This window comes from Opisthocomus hoazin, chromosome 8 (genome assembly GCF_030867145.1).
Source record: "Opisthocomus hoazin isolate bOpiHoa1 chromosome 8, bOpiHoa1.hap1, whole genome shotgun sequence".
NCBI classification, from domain to species: Eukaryota; Metazoa; Chordata; class Aves; order Opisthocomiformes; family Opisthocomidae; genus Opisthocomus; species Opisthocomus hoazin.
In genome coordinates this window covers 58,515,849-58,538,321 of record NC_134421.1, presented here as the reverse complement: position 1 = coordinate 58,538,321, position 22,473 = coordinate 58,515,849, and the positions used below count along the sequence as shown (strand labels likewise).

The 22,473-nt window shown below is 37.1% G+C and overlaps 1 protein-coding gene across 1 annotated transcript in view; it reads right to left on the bottom strand.

Moving 5' to 3' along the window:
• The window catches only part of COG5 (component of oligomeric golgi complex 5), a 193,519-nt gene that overhangs the window by 88,869 nt on the left and 82,177 nt on the right, over positions 1 to 22,473 (bottom strand). The window contains exon 7 of the mRNA XM_075429285.1: positions 18,232 to 18,362. Within this exon, the coding sequence (XP_075285400.1) occupies positions 18,232 to 18,362 (131 nt within the window). The remainder of the gene's footprint in view (positions 1 to 18,231; positions 18,363 to 22,473) is intronic.

The following is a 22,473-nucleotide window of genomic DNA, read 5'->3' as shown; positions in this document are numbered from 1 at the left end:
TTCATGAGCCTCTTCCCTGGAGAGGGATCTGTTAGCAAAATATACTAAGTAGTTGGCCTTTGCGTTCACCCCTGTGATTTAAAAAGTAGTGTCACAGAAAAAGAAAAAAGAAAAGGTTTTATTTTGCAGAGATGAAGTGCACGATCCGCCCTGTATTCTGAAAATGTACCATTCTAGAATGACAGACTACAATTTCTTATTTTTTTGGCAAACTTAAGACAAACTATGGCAAAGATTCCTATGATTCAATGTCAGCCAGAAAAAAACAAAAAAAATCCTCCATGTGCCTTACTGACTTGTCCTGTTTCTCTAGGGAGGTGATGAATCCTTGTTCACTCTCCTTGTTTGCTGACACAGCCATAAGGCAGCATTGCACAAATTATGGTTTCTTATTGATCCTTTGAACTTTGCTTGTTGAATCATTACATCAGGGAAAATGCTTCTGCCTGTCTACCAACAAAAATCTCAAGGACAATAAAATACTCTTTAACCTTCCAAGGGATCAAAGGATGATTTGATAATGTAAGAACAAATCCTAAAATGCATCGGCTTCTTCTCCAGCACAAAGTGTTGCACAGTCCTATGCATCCATTCCAAATCTGCAATGAGAATCGAAGGAGTAACTCTAACCCTGATCTACTATGGTAAACTATACTATATAAGGTATCATATTGCACCCTGTGGTGATGATAATGATTGAACAATTCTTGTACTAAAGGATCTTGTTTTGGCTCAAGCATTAGTAAAGTGCCGAATTTCATCAGTAGGCACTAAGATGACCCTCCAAGCAGATGTAGTTTAAACACGGATTTATACCCCACAACATAGCATGTTTTTGATTAAGCAAAACTGAAAACGGCATTTTCAATGCTCAGCCTTGTTTCTACTGTATGTTTTAAGCCTTAACATTGCACTTAAAAGGGCTCAAAAGGGTACAAAAACCAGCTGGACTTCAAGCCAAAAAACCCTATAATCTGCATTTGTTCAGAGTCAGATCCATTCTCTCACATGGCTACAAATAAAAGGAATACCTATTTTTCCCACACTTCTTTCGATGTCACATAGCCCATCCTAACAAAAACAATCATCAAACTGTATGTTTAGCATACAGATTCTTAACTCTTGCAGAAGTTTCTGACTTCACAGCTCCAAATGGTTGGGTTCAAGCTAACTGAACGTTAGTTTGGCCCTACATAAGTACCTAATATGATACTCCTTTCACAAAGCCTCTAGGTCAGAAACTTTATATAACTTACTTGGGGGATAAATACTTGTTTGGGTCAAAGCATAAGACAGAAGGCATAACTCTGTCAGGTGTTGTTTGCCTGCTTTTTCAAGCGAAAAAAGAGAGGCAGAAGATTTTGTAATAAATGGGCATGACCTTATCAGGTACTTGTACCTATATTAACTCATACAGGCAGGACCAGGTTCCAAAGGATTCCAAAAAAGGAAACCTTTGACTAGTAATAGCTATTTCCCATGACAATGTCATTTGGATAAAGTGTGACGTCACTTTTATCATATACAAGCACACACCTGAGGTTAACTTGCAGCAGTCAGCAACTGAGGATGAATTTTATAGATATGCATAAGTTGAAGTGCCTTTTAATGCTTATTTTTCATGAGAACAAATTTGGTCAGATGACATCTGTTTGAGAACTCAAGATTTCTCTGTTTATCTGGGCTCATTACAACGGTTATTTATGAAAGGGAACCTACTGAACTAAGTACTGGGTAACTGCTACTAAACTCCTAACCTTGAAGAACATAATAAAATTACTGCATTACTCAGTCAAGCTGTAATCTCTGTGCACTTAAGCTACAACCAAAAGTCATCTTTCAGTGACCTTTCATACCTCATGTATGCCAACCAAGTCTTGGCATTATGGGCATATTAAAGCATGAGAAAGTTTCATTTTTAAAATAATGCCATTGTTATCTTAATAAATTGTATAAGAAGTTAGTAAAGCAAAAGTAATTCACCTCCTGATAAAAATCCATTCTTTTCCTCCAATCTAGCAAGTTGTCATATACATACACACCTTCACATTGTTGTAAAGATCATCAACGTCTGTGAAACAGGCAGTAAGCATTGAAATGCTGTTGGAAGGTCTCCTTGAAAAAAGCAACTTGTAGAATATACAAGAATACTTCCTGATGTACACCTTACCACAACAAAACCATTTGCATTTTTCAGCACTTTGCTGTTTTCAAGAGACAAAACACATATTGGCATGTCCTTGTTCCTAGATGCAGGCGTATGTAGTCTAATATTCTTATGAGTGAAGAAGTTACTAGTTGTTAACAATTTTTCTTCTAAAGTGTATTACAGAAATAATGGCAATCACACCAGTGATTTTACATTAAATTGAGTGTGAATTAATGTTGAAAACTAAAAGGAACAAAGTTCTGTGAAATTTTCTTGAGAGAGACAAAGTTTCAATTAGCAGGCAATCAGTTTTCTAAAATAGTTTAGAGTCATAGCTATAAGTAGAGATAAATTTTGCTGTCATGAGGTCAAGAAATGGACTACTTTTTTGCGAAGATTTCAAAGCCAAAGATTCATATTCCTCTGAAAAAAAAAGAAACGGAAAGCCTAAGGAAGACTCTGACAGTTGCCCACCCTCCTTATTGTAGGGACTATGGACAAAGATCCATTCACAAATTTTGATCTGTATAATTAGACAGAAAAAGCAGAAAAAGAAGTAAGTGTGACTTGAACACTTCAGGGCACAAATCACCTGATAAGAAGACAAGAATTGTCACATAGCAACTGCCCACCCAATCCATTACCCAGCCCTTAAAGTGGTGACTTCCAGAAAACAAAAACAGAAAAGCTAGAATGAGTCATGGCTACATCCCATGAGGTAATGTGAAGCTCTTTTAGAATGCACACACTTCCACATCCAATTTAACAGCTGGACAGAAAGTCTCTTCAACTGTGTGAATTTTTTAAAAAAGTTTCAGACTAGATGATGTTAGTTCCATCTTACCATCCCATGTGGCTGTCAGAGAACCAACCAGAGTAGCCCACAAAAATGTCTGTTCTCACTTCTCAACTGGATGTGCCCAGCTATGTACAGAAGTAAAAGACTAGAACGAGTAGATTAATACACTTACTAGCTAGCAAGTTATCCAGGCTTTTCATAAACACTTTTTATTACAGAATCTATTACAGAAGAATTTTGCTATACATTTACAGCTGACGCGTAACCCACCTTAGAAAATGTACTTCAGCTTCAGCATTGTCAAAAATTTTTCTTTAACCTGTCTGATCTGCAGGAGCTGTATATACAAAAGTATTAATTCTGATCTTAAAATAACTGTCAGCAGTGGGGGCTGAAGAAGAGAGCTCACTGATTCATTGCAAAATATATTAAGGAGTACTATTGTTCTCCATGAATGATATAGGTTGTAAATGTTTTCATTATGAAAGTTGTAGTAGTTTAAGAACACATTTTACATTTAGTGATTGCAAGTTTATTAATTACCGTATGCTCTACTAATTACGTCCAGAAAGTACCTTAATTACCCACCTACTTGAGCAAATTCCCAGAAACTTGAGTTGAAACCCAAACAAGACATTAAGGAGTTTAAAGCTCTCATGTAACAGTCATTAACACTGGAGGTATTCTGAAATTAGCATCTCGTAAATTACGTTTCTGTTCTTCAAAACTGGACCATCAAACAGCACTGTAGTATTATACGGTCTTACTGCTACAAAGTAATAACTTATTTACATTTGACTGCACAGTTAAATTACCTTTTGATATGCACAAGGAAATTTTAATATGGTGCTAAATAATAGCCAAGATGGCTTTATCAGAAACAACTCATGCCAAACCAAAGTAGTTTATTTCTGTGACAGAGTAACATACTTTTGAATGGGAGATATAATATGTTTTGATTTGAAGCAAGGCTGACACTATTTTAAGTGACTTTCTCTTAAGTAAGCCAAGAAAACACAGTCTAGATTGAACTGCATAAAGTGAGCATAAAGAATAGGGTGGGATAACCCTACACAAAGAGTATTTATATGATTCACCTCAAAACCGAAAGGGTATGACACTTGAACACCTACGTCTCCCTTCATCTGTCCTAACTCTGGTACGACTCAACATTCTCACTTATGGACCTGAAAATGGTAGAAGAGATGACAGGATTATTAACATTTGCAGATAACCATAAACCATCATGGCACACAACTTCTACAGGTGGACAAGCCTAGAATTCACAAAGGAAATACACTGTTGTCTGTACAAACTGAAACGCCATATTAAGGCATATGGAATACAAATTCCACTTCCAATCAACGTGAGGTTTCTGTGGTTTAGAGGCATGTACTTTTTTTTAAAAGATCTCTGTCGTTAATTAAAAACATTAAGAAAGTGCTTATATCACTAGTCTGTAAATTTTATCCTGCTCAGGGGGATAAAAAAAAGACTACCTCTCCCCATTACTGGCTGACTGCTACAATATGCCTAGTGCTCCAATCTAAGTTTCACACGTGATGCTGCTGCATAACTGGATGCTATGCAAAAGTCTATACACACTTACACTACAGTTTGTATGAAAACTCCCCATGACTTAAAAACAGGAACAATAATGATCCTCAGTGAGAAAATTCAATAAATTCTCAGTTAAAATAACATTCCTAGAACATTTTTAAAATCACACATGGCACCAGATTTTCACTAATTCTGTGTCAAAGTCTCCACTCCTATGAACCTGCACAGCAGTTTCTGGCTACAAAAGAGATGTGCTAGTTGACACCAGTGAACAACTTGGTCTAATGCATGAGACGAAGACAATAACTAGAACCTCAATTTTAAGTTAGTCCCCCCTCCACCCCCCAAGCAACCCACAAACCCAGAGGTAGAAATGAACACTAAAAGATTATGACAAATAGCATTAGTTGCTTGATCTTGCCCAGAATCTGCAGAGCAGATGCAGAGCAGAATGGCCACGACTTAGGGGTCAAATTCTTTCTTGACTCCTGCCTTGTGCATAATCACGCCAACTTTAAGACAGAGGCCTACAAGATGGAAGGTAAATGGAAAATGGATTCTGAACTCTAAATCAAAATAGAAACTAGTTTTACCAGACCTTCTCTGAATACCCAGAACCAAGGTAAAAAACTTCCGTATGTATAAAAGATTCAAAGGGATTGTTGACAGAGACCCTTAACTACAATGGCTTTAGGAAAACTACTGCAATTACAATTCACTTCCTCATCCATTATTAAAAATCAGCTGCTGTCCCCCTAGTATTTTCCTTTGTTTGAATGACACATAAACTGTGAACTTAACTACCATGAAATATAAATAAGGCCACAATGTGTTACAGAAAACAAAGATGCAAACATCCCTTACAGGAATTGGAATGCATAATAGTATTAAGTGTGAAAAAACATGACAGTGTTTCAGAACATTTAGTACTTTTATCTGGGGCACACTATATTTACCAGTATAATTTTCAAGACAAAAAAGAGAATCAATAACTTGTTCATAAAAATTGTATACAGATGCAATGGAAATAGTCTTTACAGGAGGAGTTCAGTGTGTAAGAGAAATTGTATCTATGTACAGTTATTTATCAAGATGTAGGATTAAGTTCCCTCCTCCATATACAACTATCAAGGCACAATATATGAGCTATTTCCAGTGTAAGGAAAAAGACTTCAGTTTTAAACTAAAGAGCTAATCTATTGTGTTGCTTTTTAAAGCCAACAACCTAACATTTTTCAAAAGTTCTTACCACTTCTTTTAGAATTAGGAAAAAAAAATCTCTGAACAGAAGTAAAAGCTATGCTAAAACTTACCTTCTCTGCACAGAAAATCCCAAAGATGCTCTACAAAACTGTAAGATTTCTAAGCCGAATAGAGATCACAAAGTATAAATATAGACCTGATTACAAACAACTTTGCATTTTAAAGTAATAAGCATGAGATCAGTTTTCAGATGTTCACAGTCCAGAGCTTTATTTCAAAGACCCACTTTATTTTTGCAGCAGCTTTGCTGTGTCGACCACCTCAGAGCAAAGACTACTTTATTTACACAGCTATGCAATTTCTTTAAAAATTCAAGACTGGTCAGTCCAATAAAAGTTAGCTAGTTATCAAATCCCCTGCTTTAGAATGTAATTTGCAGTTCATAGTAGTTATTATTCTTCACACCTTACAGTTTACCGTCTAATGAATTTAAGTCTGCGCCCAGCACTACAGAGGCCAGACTACATGAGCACAACGTTTCTTTATCCACTGTAGAAGCCTATGAATTCATTCATTTTATGACTCTTTTATAACCCACACTGAAGCAACATAAACTCAACACAGTGATGCTTTCCCACTGCGCTGCATATGATAACACTGTTAGAAGGTCTCCATGAAGAATGCTACTTGGTATTAAGGAGAAAAATATCCTTGATCAGGAGGAAGGTGAAGTTTAATTCTAAGGAGTGGTGGAAGTGCTGATGCTAAATTAAGGGGAATGAATTTTCCAGATGTATAGAATAATGGCCTGTAGCAACACAGCAACTGAAAAAGTCATCAGTATGCAGAAAGTTTGCTTGTATTTATTTGCAAAGGCCTCTGAAACTCAGAGTCCTAGTTATCACTTTCAAAGGGGATAAAACAAGAGTCAAGTAGAAAGACAGAATGAAAAAGGCTTCATGCATTAACATCTCCTTAGGCAGAAAAAAAAAAATCTGCAGCAAAAAGCAACTGAATAACATTAATGTCATACCAAAGGTTTCTATTGGGTGATACATATGTACTTCAGGAACACAGTTTTCAACATGCAGTACCCAAAAAACCAAGAATAATAATCAATAAATACTGACCTAGATGTGAATTCAGGAAAAACCTTCATCTAACAGTAATAACAAACAACAAGGTGACTCAGGCTTTCCTCAAATAAGTCAGTGCTCACGTCCCAGTAACTCCAAAGATAGCCATACTAAGCAGTAACAGCCAAATCTTCCACAAGACTGACCAAGTACTGCAAGACAATAAATTTTTTTGGACAAGAAATCAACAGGATTTCAGAACAAGTCTCCAGGGAATAGTAAAACCTGCAGTGCAGGAGAACATATGGCACCCTCCCATCCTCCTCGCCGGTAACTCCTACTCCGGCACACATTCTTCAACAAATGCATATACATTTTAGCTTTGCTCACACACAGTGTTGGAGGAGGGAGGGGGAAAGACTGAGCTTCGTTCATCTTCCAGCTTGCCTTCTTCCCCACTCCTGGAGGCAAAGAGTCGCACAAAAATAAGCACCATCTGAGCTCTGGAGAAGGGAATATGTATCAGCACCCAGTAACCATTGTTACGTGTATGCTTTACGATCAAAGAGAGTGGAACGAAAATATCAACACGCTGCCCATCTAGCTTGCGGCGTGGGCACACGCTTCCATGCTTACGTTCCTTAAGACTAACAGAGGCAGAAACAGCAGTATGTGCTTCAGCATGGTTCAGCAACCAGAGTACAAGGGATATATTTTGGCATGAACTAATTCTGGCTAGATTAAACAAAACTCTCACGGCCATCTTTGCTACTATGTTATCTCTATTACGCTGTAGAGATGCTTCCTAACACGTGGGCTTCTAGAACGCACACTCAGGTGCTTCCCGAGTAGTCCTGTTTTCCCAACAGCATCCACCAAGGAATTCATCGCTCCCTGCTGCGTTATAAAGCCTTTCACTCTGGAAAGCACACCATACACAGAGCAAAACCACATGTCTGAAAACGAATCATGCGGACCTGCAAAAATCTGCACATTTGGATCTCTGGCATGAGATCTCTTAAAAACATTATCACGCTTTCCTTTCTTCTGCAGTCCCAACATGTTTACCCAGCAGAAATAACAGACCTGCCTCAGCATTTAAGTTACTGATTATCCGAATAATTGCTTAAACGATCTTCACCTTATTGTAGATGAAGAAATACCACGCTTTGTTAAAGAGCTTGTAAAAGAGTTGCTACCAAAATTCTTCAAAGTCCATTTAATGAAAACTTGAGGATTTTTACCGCATTATAAAACTCAGTCAAATTAGAAAGGTAAGATACAAATTTACCAGTTTAACAAAATATCACAAACATTTAAACTATTATGAAACTTAGAAAACTGCAATGGTTTTTTTTGTTGTTTTTTTAACATAAAGCTGCATTTTTTTCCATTTGTTGCAGCTGTCTTTTTTTTTTTTTATTCAGACTAGCAAACATAAAGCAGCACCTTGTCAGCAGAAAAAAGGTAAAGGAAAAAATGACAGTTCAGATAGCTGTGGATTCTCTGGGAAAAGCATTGAAAGAGGTCATGGCACAAAAATATTTGTGGAAAAGCAGACACCGTTTTCAGTTAATAAAAGCTTAATGACTTTAAGGACTAAACTGTTTTCAGTTAAATATGTATAGCAAACAGTTGCAGTAATGTTATTATTTACTTAATTCCACCTCTTCCCAAGGAATTTTACGACATTAAAAAAAGGCAACAATTCCCAATTAGTTATTAGAATTTCAGCCAAAAACATTACTAAACACTTGTATTATCATATGTATCACATTAATATTACATGTATTATTGAAGTCTGATTAAATATGTATGTGTCTACCCAAGCAGGTTTTTCCTCATAATGCAGTCTCCTGCTTTCTGCTATTTTCAATATTTGTTTGAAGTCGGTGCTTTTTAGCCTATGCCTCACACCAACTAATTATGAACTCCTTACACCACGGTGTGCCACCTGCCACCGAGGGAAGGGAAAAGGGAAGGCTGTTTCATGCTTCATTTGCTGTTCACAACATCTCACTGGGGCTGTCTGCTTTGCAGTTTGACAAAAAGGACTCTGCAGACACGTGTCCAGCAGACGTACAATTAATAGTCAAGGGCATTAACGGATGACCAATAAGATACATCAACCTCTTGGCCAAGCCACCCAAAGCCCTGAGCCAATCCCTCCTCCAGCGAGGTACAGGGGACACAGCAGCAGAGGAGGAAGCAGCTCCCGGTTCTGGGGTGCTCGCCCAAGCCATGGGGTGAGCTGCGGGAGCATTTCAGACACAAATACAGGGCTCGCAGGTGGCAGGTTCAGCTGGGGTCACAGTCCAGGAATCAACAGAGGTATGACAGCAAGATGGCCAGTGTGAGGGGACTTCTTAATCTGGATGCTTCTGAAGGCATTCTGAGGCCTAGGACAATGGAATTATAATGGTACCCAAGTGAAGGATGGAGGAAGACAGGAAGGCAGTGTGCCCTAACTCTGAACACCTACATGTCTAGGTATCACGATAGAAGCTGTTGCCATCACCATCACCCCATGGAGGTAGTCAGGCAATCCAAATCTGGGAAACAATGATCATTTCATTTCTTAGTTCTCTGTTTTAATATGATGTGAAGAAAAAAATCCAAAAGACAGGAAAAAAAAAACTTCTCTAATCTGGGCCTAATTAAATTTGAAGGTTTTGTTGAAACCATAACCTGAATCATAGCCCCTAACATATAATATAAATATAATAATATGGGATATAAATATATTAATGTATAAGTATAATAATCTATAATATAAATATAATAATAATATACTAGAATGATACAATAAATGCAATAATAATAAACGATACGTGTATATATAAATACTTCCAAATACTATCTCCTCACAAAAAAGAAAACCTGTTTGTGAGGATTTTCTAACGGATGCTGCAAAAGTGCAAACCAGAACCATTAATAAAAGAGGATCAATATTCAGAAAGTAACATGTGCACATTTACAACAGTAAATCATTTTCTAATACTGAGCAGGAAAGCCCTACATATTAATTTGAAAATCCTTCTATTTTCAAAACGTTGCTGTTAAACTTGCCCTTATGTTCCAATAACTACCGCTCTCACAAGTCTTATATATTAATGGTAGCTGAAAATAATCCTGGAATTAGGATATTTGAAAAAGTTACTATTTGATCTATATTAGCAAAGTGTAGCTCCATTCGCAGACCAAAAACCTGCTGCACTGCAAACAGAAACTAACACAGGTTAACTTGCTACTTCTTCCTCATTTTGCTTCATTTTTCTTTTTGGTTTTTATTTTCGTTTTTGCTTTCAGTACCATCCTAATTTCCACATACAAAATGTTTTAAAGATCAAGTATCTTAAATGCTGGAGTTACAAGAAATGGAAAGAGACCAAGTACTGAGCAGTCAGTCGCACGTTATCATTTCTACCTGCATTCGCGAGGCCTCAGGTTACAGGCACTTAGATTCCTAATGGTTTGTTAATGAGGCCTCCATATTTTCCCCCTACATCAGTATTGGAGTTACATATCCATTAATCTCCAACAAAGAGATATCTTTTAAACCTTGTTAATGTTTTTACACTCAAGGCATATCTCCTCTGATTTAGTAACATGACCTGTTAAGAAGAGATGCCAAATGTCTAATAAAACAAGTACTACTACAGCTAGCATGTGTCCTTGCCTGTTCATGGATTATAATCTTTTGCCATAGTCACCTATATAACACAACTGTATATGCCACTAATATTTTGCTGGGTTTTTTTTTATGGCTACAGGATGTTCTTTCCTGTGTTGTACAAATGGTTCCAATGAGAAAATACACCCATACAGGGCAACACAGTGAGATGAAGCAATGAGATGACCTACAAGACATATTTTTCTGTTGTTGTAAAACATTGAAAGAGGTATTAACACATAGGAATAATTAATAGTTTCTCTTTTCCTATGGATTTGGAAATACTTTTTGCACCTGTAGAACAAAACGCAGAGCTAATACCTAAAGAATTATGCACAGAAACACCTTACAGTAATTGTATTATCATCATGATTATTGTTGTGGTTATTATCACTACTGCTACTAAAAACATTTTAATATGTGTTATGTCAATATACCACCTTTCTTTTTTTATGCACATTTTTAGCCCTTACATGCAGAGGTTGCAAGCTGCAAAATAAAAGTGAACTATATTGAAGCCAGACATTCATTTTAGCTATTCCAAGATTCAAAACATTCTATCATCTGTTCCTATGGAAACTGAAAGGATATGCTAGGTTATATCAGTATCAGCCGATTATGTTGCAGAGAAATCTGTAGTTTATTTTAATCCATAGTTCAGAGGTATAAATTCATGCTTAGTGTTTAGCTTGGTGATTTTGAATTACTGAAGCACGGTTAACACTTCAGTTCCATTAGATCATACTTCAGGATAAAATGAACTCTTTTTAGACCAGAACAGTGAAGGGAAAATTTCATGAGGTTTGGTTAATCCCCATGAAATTTACCATTCAGATGTAGGTTATAACTAACACATACTTGGAAGATATTTTTTGGTTGGTTAGATGAGCCACACGTTGCTATATCACATCTTAACACATAATAGTTTAAGGAAGAAATAATTTAGATTTATCAAAAACTCCTTCAGTAGTGCCATGCACCAGATGGCCAGATGAAGGAATCTGATTTAGCAAGTTAACAAGATCATGAAAACCACAACCATAACATTGAAGATGAAAAACAAAATTGAATAATGCAACATGAGTATGTTTCTGTGACAAACAAACTTAAAGGTTAGGATAGAGTAAAACTTGTAAAGATGTATAAAAACCTAAAGTGAAAATTCTCTATGTGCATACAGAACTGTTGCAAAAGAAAAACCAGAAACAGTATGAGCTAGTAGGATTTTAATTAAACAGACTCAAATGCCATTGTGATCTCTCACAATGAAAGCCAATCTGACAGCTATAACATGTTGAAATAAGTCTTCTCTATCCACATTAGAATTACAAAAAGCAGTAAAATGGGTGGCTAACATGAATTTAAATAAAAAGCTTTGGATCTCATTGTTTTTCTTCACGAAGCAAGACTAGATGATTTGAAGTTAACTATAGCTACCACCCGCACTCTATGCCAAAAGTAGCAAACAGGTTCAAGTTTTCCTTTTTACAGATAATACTTCAGTCTTCTTACTCTAGATTCAAGTAATTGACTTCAGACTGAATAATCAAAAATACCTTCCATTTCTATATCATATTGTAGTCAATCACCTTACTATGAGATAGCTGTCTCAGTCTAGTTTCCATCAGGATCTCCTCCAGGGAATCCAGATTGCGGAATAATAAGGAAACATAACATCTACTGCCTAAAGTGTACTATATTAGTTGAATTTTTGACAGTGATGAGGTTAAATTCAAACTTCTAGCTTTCAAAATAGAAATAAATGTCAGAACAAAAAAAAAAAAGAAAGGAAAAAAGCAATGACTACACTTTGACTTAAAAACAAAATGTATACTCTGGGTAGCATTTCAACTCTAGTTTTTCCCGACTTTTCATAAGGGTAACTTACAGTACATGTATAAAAAGATGATTGGTTCTGTGCCAGATTGGAGGGGTTCTTTTCTCCTATTTTTCTACTTTATTTGCTATTATAATGATCCTTTTGTAAATATGCATACATATGCAGTTATGTACACCTACATAATGGCAATCAATTCCACTGACATTCTGAAGTATGTAAAGGCTTATACTGTTTAAAAGGTATGACAAAATATGATAGCTAATATGTACAAGCAGCAAAGGGCAGGCAAAAACATCTGGAAGTTAAAATTTTTCTTTTGACTAGCACAGTACATCAGTGTCAGCAACGTAACACATCCTGAGCTAAATTAACTAAAGATAAACATTAAGAGGCCCACTACACTAACGTGGGACACGTGCAGTGACATTCTCCTATGGCGTTAGACTTCATTCTACTGTCAAGCTTTTCACGTAGCCGACAACTTTAGACAGTATATTCATACACTCACACAGCCCATTTTACTACAAAGCATTCAAATCTGAAGATGACACTAAACCAGCAAAACTAGCAAGCATACTTTGATTTAAATCAAGGTGTTAAAATATCATGAATTAACCTAGAAAAATGGATGTTTCAGTGAAATGTATACTTTGCTAAAGCACGCCAGACTGAAAATGAAAAACTCCAGAGCACAGGACCTTGCCCAGACAGTAGTGCTGCAAGAGCCATCCATGCCTTTGGCAATAATAATTAGAAGTAACTCAAGAAAGCAACTTTATCATCTTTTCACAACTTTCACCAAAATACTGAAAAATAGAGCCCAATGTCAGCAATTCTTAATATCTGAATATTTCAAACACCTCCAAGTGAATTTGCACAACTGAAAAATGCTGCCACAAGATAATAAAGAGCATGTATTGTTTAAGATCCTCAACATTAGATTATCAATGTCCTATGAAGGATTTAAGATTAATTTCACCAATCTCGTTGTAACACTGCAAGTTGTACTACATAAGCACTCAGCTCAGAGGACTCTGAAATGAAATAAATTATGCAACTTCTTGATGATCATGTCTGGAAAAATGGTCAATTATGTGCATACTTTCCCCTCCGAACCCTTGGGGATAACAAAGATGACCTATTGTTAGAGACCCTTGACACGAGACTAAATGTTGGTCTATGAAAGATTTCAGATTAATTTCACCAATTTTGCCATACCATTGCAAGATGTACTACATAAGCACCTAGCTTAGGGAACCCTGAACTGAGATAAATTGAGCAACTTCTTGATAATCACCTCCAGACAACTGGTTAATTATGCACATACCTCATCCTCCCATCACTTTTCACTGGCGCTAAATAGCGTTAGTCAAGAACAATTATGCATATACATCTACTTAAAAATTTTTAATGAGAAAAAAGAATTCTGTACTTGTCCCAGAGACGACAACTTAGAGGAAAGGTTCAGTATGAAAAAGAATACAAAACAGAAAAACTCACAAATCAAATTCTACTCAGTGAGTTATAATATGAAAATTCAAAATGGCCCCAAACATGGTCAAAATGACAATAGCATAAAGATGTTACACAGAAATTAACAGAGACATTTCTGTTCAGATTGTGTTGTTTATACATTTATCCTGTGTATAGAAATCTAGCACTTGAACATCTTGCAGAAGTAGAACTTAGGATTTATTTCTGTAGAGGTTTTTTTCCCTCTTCTTTATTCTGTGAGGTTATAATTAGTAAAGCTCTTCAGTTTGGGAAAAAAAAAGTCTCTGGATTAAAAAAAACTGCAGACACAATTTAACATTCATTTGATAGTTATTAAGTTATTAGAATAGTCATTAAGCTTACACTTATTTTTTGCTTTCTCTAACACGATCAGTAAACTTCACTACATGATCCCCAGAAAAATTTCAGTGAATTATCAGTGAATTTAACTCTCTCCAGATCCGTGCTAGGCAGGAAAATAAATTTGCCCACGCCTTAAATAAGGGAAACTGAGCAACAAACGTCACATAATTTATCCAAAATTTTCCTTAGAAAACCAGTCAGACATCTGTAGATCACTCCAGGAGACAAACAAGGAAAATTTTTACTATCTGCGGTCAAAGATACAGAATGTTTCTGTAACACACAGAGGACGAACTGTATTTAAGGTACAAACTCAAGGAAATCTGAGTTCTACTCTCATCTCCACACCTTATCTTGTTTGATCTAACTGCATATTTTGTATTTTAAACAACCTCACCATTATCCTAACTAATTACTAAAGTTTGTATCAGTAACACCAAAAGCAAGAGCATAGGTTCTTAACCCATTTCGCACATACGAGTACATACGTGCGAAAATACATTTTTCTTACGTAGAGCAGACCCATTCCGGCGTTAAAGCAGTGAACTTAGCTCAGAACTAGGGCTACCTCTTCCGAGGTGTCAGGATGGAGGAAATGGAAATGCACCTCTCTTCTGCACACAGACAGCCTGGCTCCTAATGCTACCAACCTTACCATTACCTGATGGAACTAAGTTTGGGCATCCTCAGCTGTAAGAGGAAAGTCTCACACAAAGTATGACAATAAAAAGCAGAAAGTGTTTGTAGCGTGAGCTAAGTTGCAGAGAAAATTTTCTTCTTTGTAAGTATAGCAGCTACAACGCTGTGTCTGGCAAAACTGTTCTACCTGGAACTGAGCTATGGTAATCTTAACAGATTTCTCTTGTTACGAGTAATTTCTTATTATTCAGATCTGCTTCACACAATATACTGCTGTTGAATAAAGGGGTGAAGTGGTGTCAAGAGCAAATCTAGATTACTCTGCCTAGGGTTCATCCTGTGAGCAAAAGAAATGCTGGGGATGTTTCAGGCAGTTGCACAATGTGTATATACCTCTTTTTTTCTTTTTAAAGCAGAAAACATTGCTGTGTCTTCTCTTAGAAGGGTGACTCTATAATAACGTTCTTGACGTATCTCTGTTTAAGCAGCCTCTCCTGCTTTCTATACTATCTGCGATTAACCTGCTTACAGTGTGAAGGAAAGCTACCAAAGAGGTTAGGACTAAACAGTAAGGATGGGGTTTGAATCCATTTTCTTGATACCATTCTGTGGGTCATGAAAAAGCATCAATCTGTGCTATGTACACTAGGAATGCGTAACAAAGTACACACAAGAACAGAAAATCTGCCCACAGCCACTAGTACCCCTGCCTGATCAGGTTTGCTGATTTGTATTGCTTTTGTCAACAAGAGCAAAGAGGGCTTACTCTTTCTAAAAGGATTAGGAAGACAAGCATGGTTGGCAGCTCTGTGAAAGCCTGTTAAGTCTAGACAGGCTGACAGACACTTGTAGTTTATACCCAGATGACAGCTTTAAACACGAACCTGAGTGGAAGCCTTCACTTCTGAAGCAGTCAATAGCTAATGCCACACTTCCAAAGAGGGAAAGAGAGATTTCCTTTCTTCTGACAAATACACAAATGCTACAGTGATGGAAATGCAATAAAAACGTGAATTACAATGCAGAGAAAAAGACAGTGCCTCACTTAGAGGTAAGTATCTGCTTCCACGTGCTACTGCTGGTGGTTATTTGGGGAAATCTGGGCACAGCTCATTAGCATGTGACATATAACATTAAACAAATAATCAAAACAACAAAAATAGTTTCCTACCTAAACAAAGTAGATCTATCAAAATGTTCAAAGGGGCACTTCAAACTTTTTAGTTCTGCTCCTTATCTTAGAGTAACTTCCACCTCTGAAAAAAAAGCTGAATTCTGGAGAAGATATTCACCAAATTCTAATGACTTCTGCTTAAAAGGAGATACTTCTAGTTTTACTGTTTTTATGTATTCCACTGCTTCCTGCTTCTCTTCCAGGTGGACACTGAAATACTCTTAAATGGAGACTAACTTTCTTCTTAAAGACATTGCTGAAAAGTGTTAGATGAAATACAGAAGTACAGCTCGCTGTTATATAGGCAACTGATGTCATGTATTATTTACACTGCAGATCAAAACAAAGGTGAAAACTAAAATTGCAATTGCAAATATGAATACCAAATAACTGAAGAACCACCTGGACAAATACAAATGCACTATTCTCAAAGGTACGAACTTGGCTACCAGAATAGATACTAGCAGGAAGACTGTCTATCTGAGGAATTCTGTGGTACAAAATGCAGAAGAAAAGATGAAGATCCCATGCCCTCTTATGGGAAATCTCAGGGCTTGGAAGATATAAATCAGCTTGTCAATAAAACACACAGCTACAATAACAAGAATCAAAGACATACTCTCTGCTAGTCATATTTCAAATTCTAGATTTCTTGGGCAATGCCTGCATGCAGATTTTCTAAAGCACATTATTTTTCCAACATTAAATCCATGAATCGTATTCAACAACAAACCTGTGAAGTATACCCCAACAACTCTTCACGAAAACATCCCCACTTCTGATATGACTAAGCACTAATAATGTTCTTCCAAATAATCTTCCATTTGCTGGAAACAGGCCTCTGGCTGAAGCACAACAGGCATATACTTTAATAATCTCTTGATTACCTGGATACAGCCTGGAACACCTAATAAATCTGTCTATTTTTCAAGTGGACTGGGATTGATTTCCCCAGGGTTTCTTTGTCAGTTCCGTTTTAGTACTTAATATGAAGAGAAAATTATCTGAGGTCAAATCTGACATGAAAAACTAGGAGTACACACTGATGAAGACTTTTGCTGCATTTAAAACAAATGTCCACTTGCTTTTTCTTAAGCCCTATCTTCATTCAGTCTTTAACACTGCACATGCTTCCTGTCTTGTGACAAGCCCAATCATAGGTTGGCAACATGCTCAAATAGCCAGGAATTTCAACATTTGAATAGCAATCCAGTAAAAAAACTGGGTATTTTTTCCTACCATTTTCCTATTAGTAAATAGCCAGAGGTATTTACCACAATTATGCCTTTTTACTGCAGAAAATTGCTTGAAATGAGAGGTCTAAGTAAAAGTTTGAGACATTGATAATTTTAATCCTCAATATCTAACGAAGCCAATTTAATGAAGAGATTTTCCATTCTTTATATGTTCTGTTTTCATGTCACCCTTCAACAATATAAACGGATGCTACTTTGACTTACAGGTAAATTTAATCATTGGTAACAAACAGCATAAAAATGTCTTGTTCTAATTCTCGTTCTCTAATTTAAAACCCAGATTTGACAGGAACTTGTACCAGATTTTTTTTTTTTTACTGTAGTAATGGAGATTTACATTTATTTTTTAAAGAATACTAAAAAGTAAGACAAAAGAACATGCATTTTTAAAAAGGCAAGAAGACAGCACTAATGATACTACAAATAGTTAAATAATAGACGTAGCCAGGTTATTAAAAATGTATATAATTACATTTAATATGGATGAATGTAATTATGCATATTCATTTTGATATTCCCTCCAGTGAATATTTACCTCAAAGTTTAAAATGCCCTTTAAAGTTTTAATGGGAAATCTTTCAAATCATTTCAATATATTGCTACACAGCTAAAATGTAAAAATCTTCTCCCAGTTTTAAGATACTGCATTTTTCAGACTTATCTATAAAGCTTGGCAACATTGGCAATGTAGTATACTGTGCATCATGCAAAGTCCTATCAATCATCAAGCTTTTATCACGGTGTTTGGAGTTAAACTCTTCAAATCAGCACCTACTTTCTCCCAGATTTCAGGGTCGGATCCTGCAAAATTTTGTTCTTGCAAACACTGTACAAGGCCAGTTTTGCCAATTTCTTTGGATATTCTCATGTGTGAGAATTTCTCATGTAAGACTGCTCTAATGTTTAATCTCCATTAGACAACACTACACAAAACGAAGGAAATGAAGCTCAGAGTACTTTTACACTTCACTTTTGAAAGGAAGTAAAGAAGAAAATGTATTTTACCTGAGTTTCCACACCTTGCTCAAGCAACCTTTTAGCTTGATTTTCCACCTCAAGCCGAGCTCTTGCAATAAAAAGCAGGTCATTTTCAATTACTTCTATTCCAGAGAGATCTATTCCTTGAGAAAGGTAATCTATAAAAGCAACAAAACATTGATAAGCATGACATAGCATAACAGAACATTTTAAACATGCTAAAACATCTAGACGTTACAGATATTTCCAAGGGACATTTCTGCATACAATACTTGACAATGGATTATGTCATAGTAATGTACTATACCAGAAAAACTGAAAATCAAAAAATTATTACTCAAGAAAACCTGGAGATTAACACATTTAATTTACTTCACCGCACTTCTCTAGACACAGACACTGTCAAAGAGGTGCACAGCACCAGTTCCAGGAACTCCAGAATCTCAGTCACAGGGCAGGAAGGGGCAAGAAGTCATCTCGTTGTCCCAAAGAATTAACCTTATAATTAAACTTCTCTAACCAGATGTTTGAATAAGCATAGCCTGCTCTAAGATCTGAAATTCCAGATGTACTACACGTTAATAGATTTAAATTATACTTCATATATTTAAATTGCACTTCTAAACATTAGGGATCAAACACAGAAGTACGCCAGGAAAAGAAAAGAAAAAAATTTTTTTTTTCATTTTGAATTGCAGAAACTTCACAAAATTTATTATAATTGTGGAAACCATCATCAGTAGGGCATTATAGATTACTGGGCTGGACTGGCAACTGCAGCAAGAAAATCTATTCAAACTCAACTTTTGTCATTGGCTATGTAAATTTGGCCGTATCACTTCATTTTTCATGAACAGCCACTTCGTAATGATAGCACTGCAGCAAGTAGAAAACACAGCCCTCCATCTCCCTTGATCAAAGGAGATTTGAATCCATGACATTCATTCTCCCGGACACATTCACTTTCTTTTAAAGGAGGTGATGTTATAACATCTGCTCTTTGGACTATTTAGGCTTTTTTCTTGGGACAATTTCAGATATAAAACACAACCCAGGGAGTAAAATCGAGGTTTTCACACTCTCTGAGGTTCCTGACCTCTATGTTCTCTCCTGTTGGCTCTTTGCCTGATCTTGCACTCACGACCTAACCTAACTAGTGGCCTGTCATTGAAAGAAGGGCTGGAGAGTGCCTCTTCCCAGATGTCTTGGATTTGTTAGTGACATTCACTTGGGATACAGGAACTGTGTATTCAACTTCCTTCAGGCTAATGAAGACCTACAGCTTAGATTGCGCTAGAACTCAAATCATTCAAATATTACGCAATTACACCCATAACTATTGCATATTTTTGCAAATCAAACCAACTATGGCCTCTGCTCTTCATATGCTCAGAAATCCAGGTTCCTGAAGTATGGAAAGCATGACCTGAGAACACCTACTGCTTCAGTTCCTCCAAGAACAGACACACCTCTCCACTTAAAACTCTAAGTTACAACATAAATTAGGTGGGAAGTGGATGATTAAATTTATAAATGAACACTTCTGAACATGTCTGAGTGCCTTAGATTAGAACCACAGAGAAGTGTGAAAGCAGTCTAGGAATGTACCCAGTGAACCTGAGGAACCTTCAAAGTTAAACAACGCTTCTTTTTATTTTTCCTCCTTTTTTATCTTTCTAGGTTTAAAACATTCCAACTCCCCATGTCAAGGCAGACTAGACCTTTACACTACTGCTTATCTCCAAGAGAATGCAGGACTACTCTCATTTACACATTTTTCAGCACTTTGCTCAATCAAGCAGGTCTCCCACTGCTTATTCTCAAAGAACCAAAAAAACTAACAAAATAATGGGCAAGGCATTTCACCCAGTGCCAGATACTTCCTTCATCAGACAATGTTCCACTATTTCCATTTATAACCAGACCACTATGAGTTCCTAATAAAGTTATCTTCTTTTTATGTCCTCCCAGTAAGTTTATTAAGGCACAGACTTAAATCCTGACTTTCAAATCTTTGCCAAAGAACCTTTCACTTTAGTAGCCAATTATTTTTGTTTATTCACAATAAACTAATCTAAACTTCAGATTAATTTTAGCAACCACATGTTCACAACTGAACACAAAATTCAAGTGAGTCACTTCACAGCTATGCAGAGAACATCCCTGTACCTGCATATGAAAAACATCACATAAAAAAACTGAAACAAGAAGTTTTGAGAAATACTGAATAAAGCTTAGCAAGGCGTAAGGGAAATTGACTCCCTTAGAGTACAGTATGTCAAAAAGGTTTCAGTCTGCGAAGAATAGGCCTGCAAATGCTTTTGTCTGTATGCATTTGTTTAAAAATGGATCAGCGAAGTCAAAGGACAGCGGAGCAGCAGGACAGCACACCGCGTGCAGCACAGGCTGGTAACGAAGCCCTATACACAGCCATGCTCACAAAGCTGCTTTTGCTAGGGGCTGCAGCAGCCACACTTACCCATCACTTCCCTGCAACTTTGTGCTGTGACTAAGCTGCACATCTACAGGTGGCCTTGCATATGAGCCGTTTAAAACTAATATTAAACTCCCACTAAATTCAGTTACTGACTTCAGTAGCAAGTGCCTTGAATGTGCAGACTAGTTTTCTGACCCCTTCCTCTCAGGTGCACAGAAAAAAAAAAAAGTGCAAAGAATTACCCACAGATTAAGTCTACTGCCATAGTAAACTCTGAAGTAGTTTCTGAACAACATGGGATTAAAAAAGGTGCAAATATTACCAAAGACTTACATAGCCCACAAATACAAGATCTGCTGTGGAGTTCACTTATGTCATAGAATCATATTCTGCAACCCCAGACTGCTCAAACAAAATAAAATTAAAATACAGTTCTGATCTCCTAAATCCACAGAAAAATCTGTGGAAGAGAACTAAAAAGAGACTGATTCTCCCTGCTGTATTTTATCTCAAAATCTAAATTAAGGGATTTAAAGTGCTAAAAATCTAATCCCTCTGATGGTTTTAAGAAAGGAACAGAAAGACCATGCTGCTTTGGCTTCTCCAAATACCTCCATCTGTGCCTCAGACTGGCAGCCACCTCCTGCGAAACTGCCAAAATCTGCAGCTTGATTCCAAATTTTCTGCAATCCTAACAAATGCTTTGGGACAATGCATTTCAGCAGGTCTTCAAAACAGAGGGCCTTTCTGTGGGTTCAGTGGCAAGACATCCTGCCATTGATGCTCTGAGCTGCTATTCTAACCAGTAGGGAAGCCCTAGCAATCATATTACACCGTTTCCAAAAGAAAAGCCATTTTCCCAAGGACAGCAGGTCTACGGCAATCCACCTGCAAGTGTTTCCCTGCCGTTCCGATGTGAGAGCAGAAGCTGCAGCAAGGCAGGATATGTGCCTTTTGATAGTTTCTATCGTCTAAGTGGACAACGTAATATTAGAAAGATCTACACTTGTGTATTCTCAGGAGTGATGCTGCCATCACGGACAGCACGATAAACCAAGCGGAAGGGCAGCTGACACAAGGGCAGCCGGATCATAGCCAGAATCACAGTACATTTAGGATCCAGTTTATTTAAAATACTGCAGAGGAACTGACACATTCCAACTGGCCAATTTTAGTTAGGAAAGAAACCGTGTCATGTGAAATACAACAAAGATACTACCAGTTATTAACCCAGGGAGCAGCAAATGCAGGATTTTGCTTCAGGCACTTGTGCAATCATTATTCTGTCTCTTGCCGTGCACAGTCAGTCGATAACACCACGGTGATGATCAGAGGTGAGGGTGACATGGGCCATAAGGTACTTGTGTCTTCTTCTCAGGAATTAAGCAGACACAATGGCTTATCTCCCAGTTAGCACAGACTCTGGGGACTCGGGCCCAGTTTAAAACTTGTCAGCTTCCCTTCTGCTTTAACCTTCAAGCACCAAAGTAAAACTAATACTATATTACCCATAACAGATTTAGTGAGTATAGTCTATATAACTACCCGCTCTACCTTAACAGATTTTAAAAGCAGACATATAATATTTTGTTAACTTTGAGAATACTTGTGCTTTAAATTAATTAGCACCTAAGTATCTTGTAACACCGCATGCCAGGGCTGGATGCAGCCATGACAGGCGCTGCCCTCACACCAGCACGGCACGCAGCCCACTGCTCCAGTCACTGCTGCTCAGCGGAGCCAGGGAGGAAACGAGAGGAGGAAGCCATAGGCCTACAGCCATTCCTCTACCACCACCCCTCTCATAGTTCCACCTCTTTCACAACAATAAA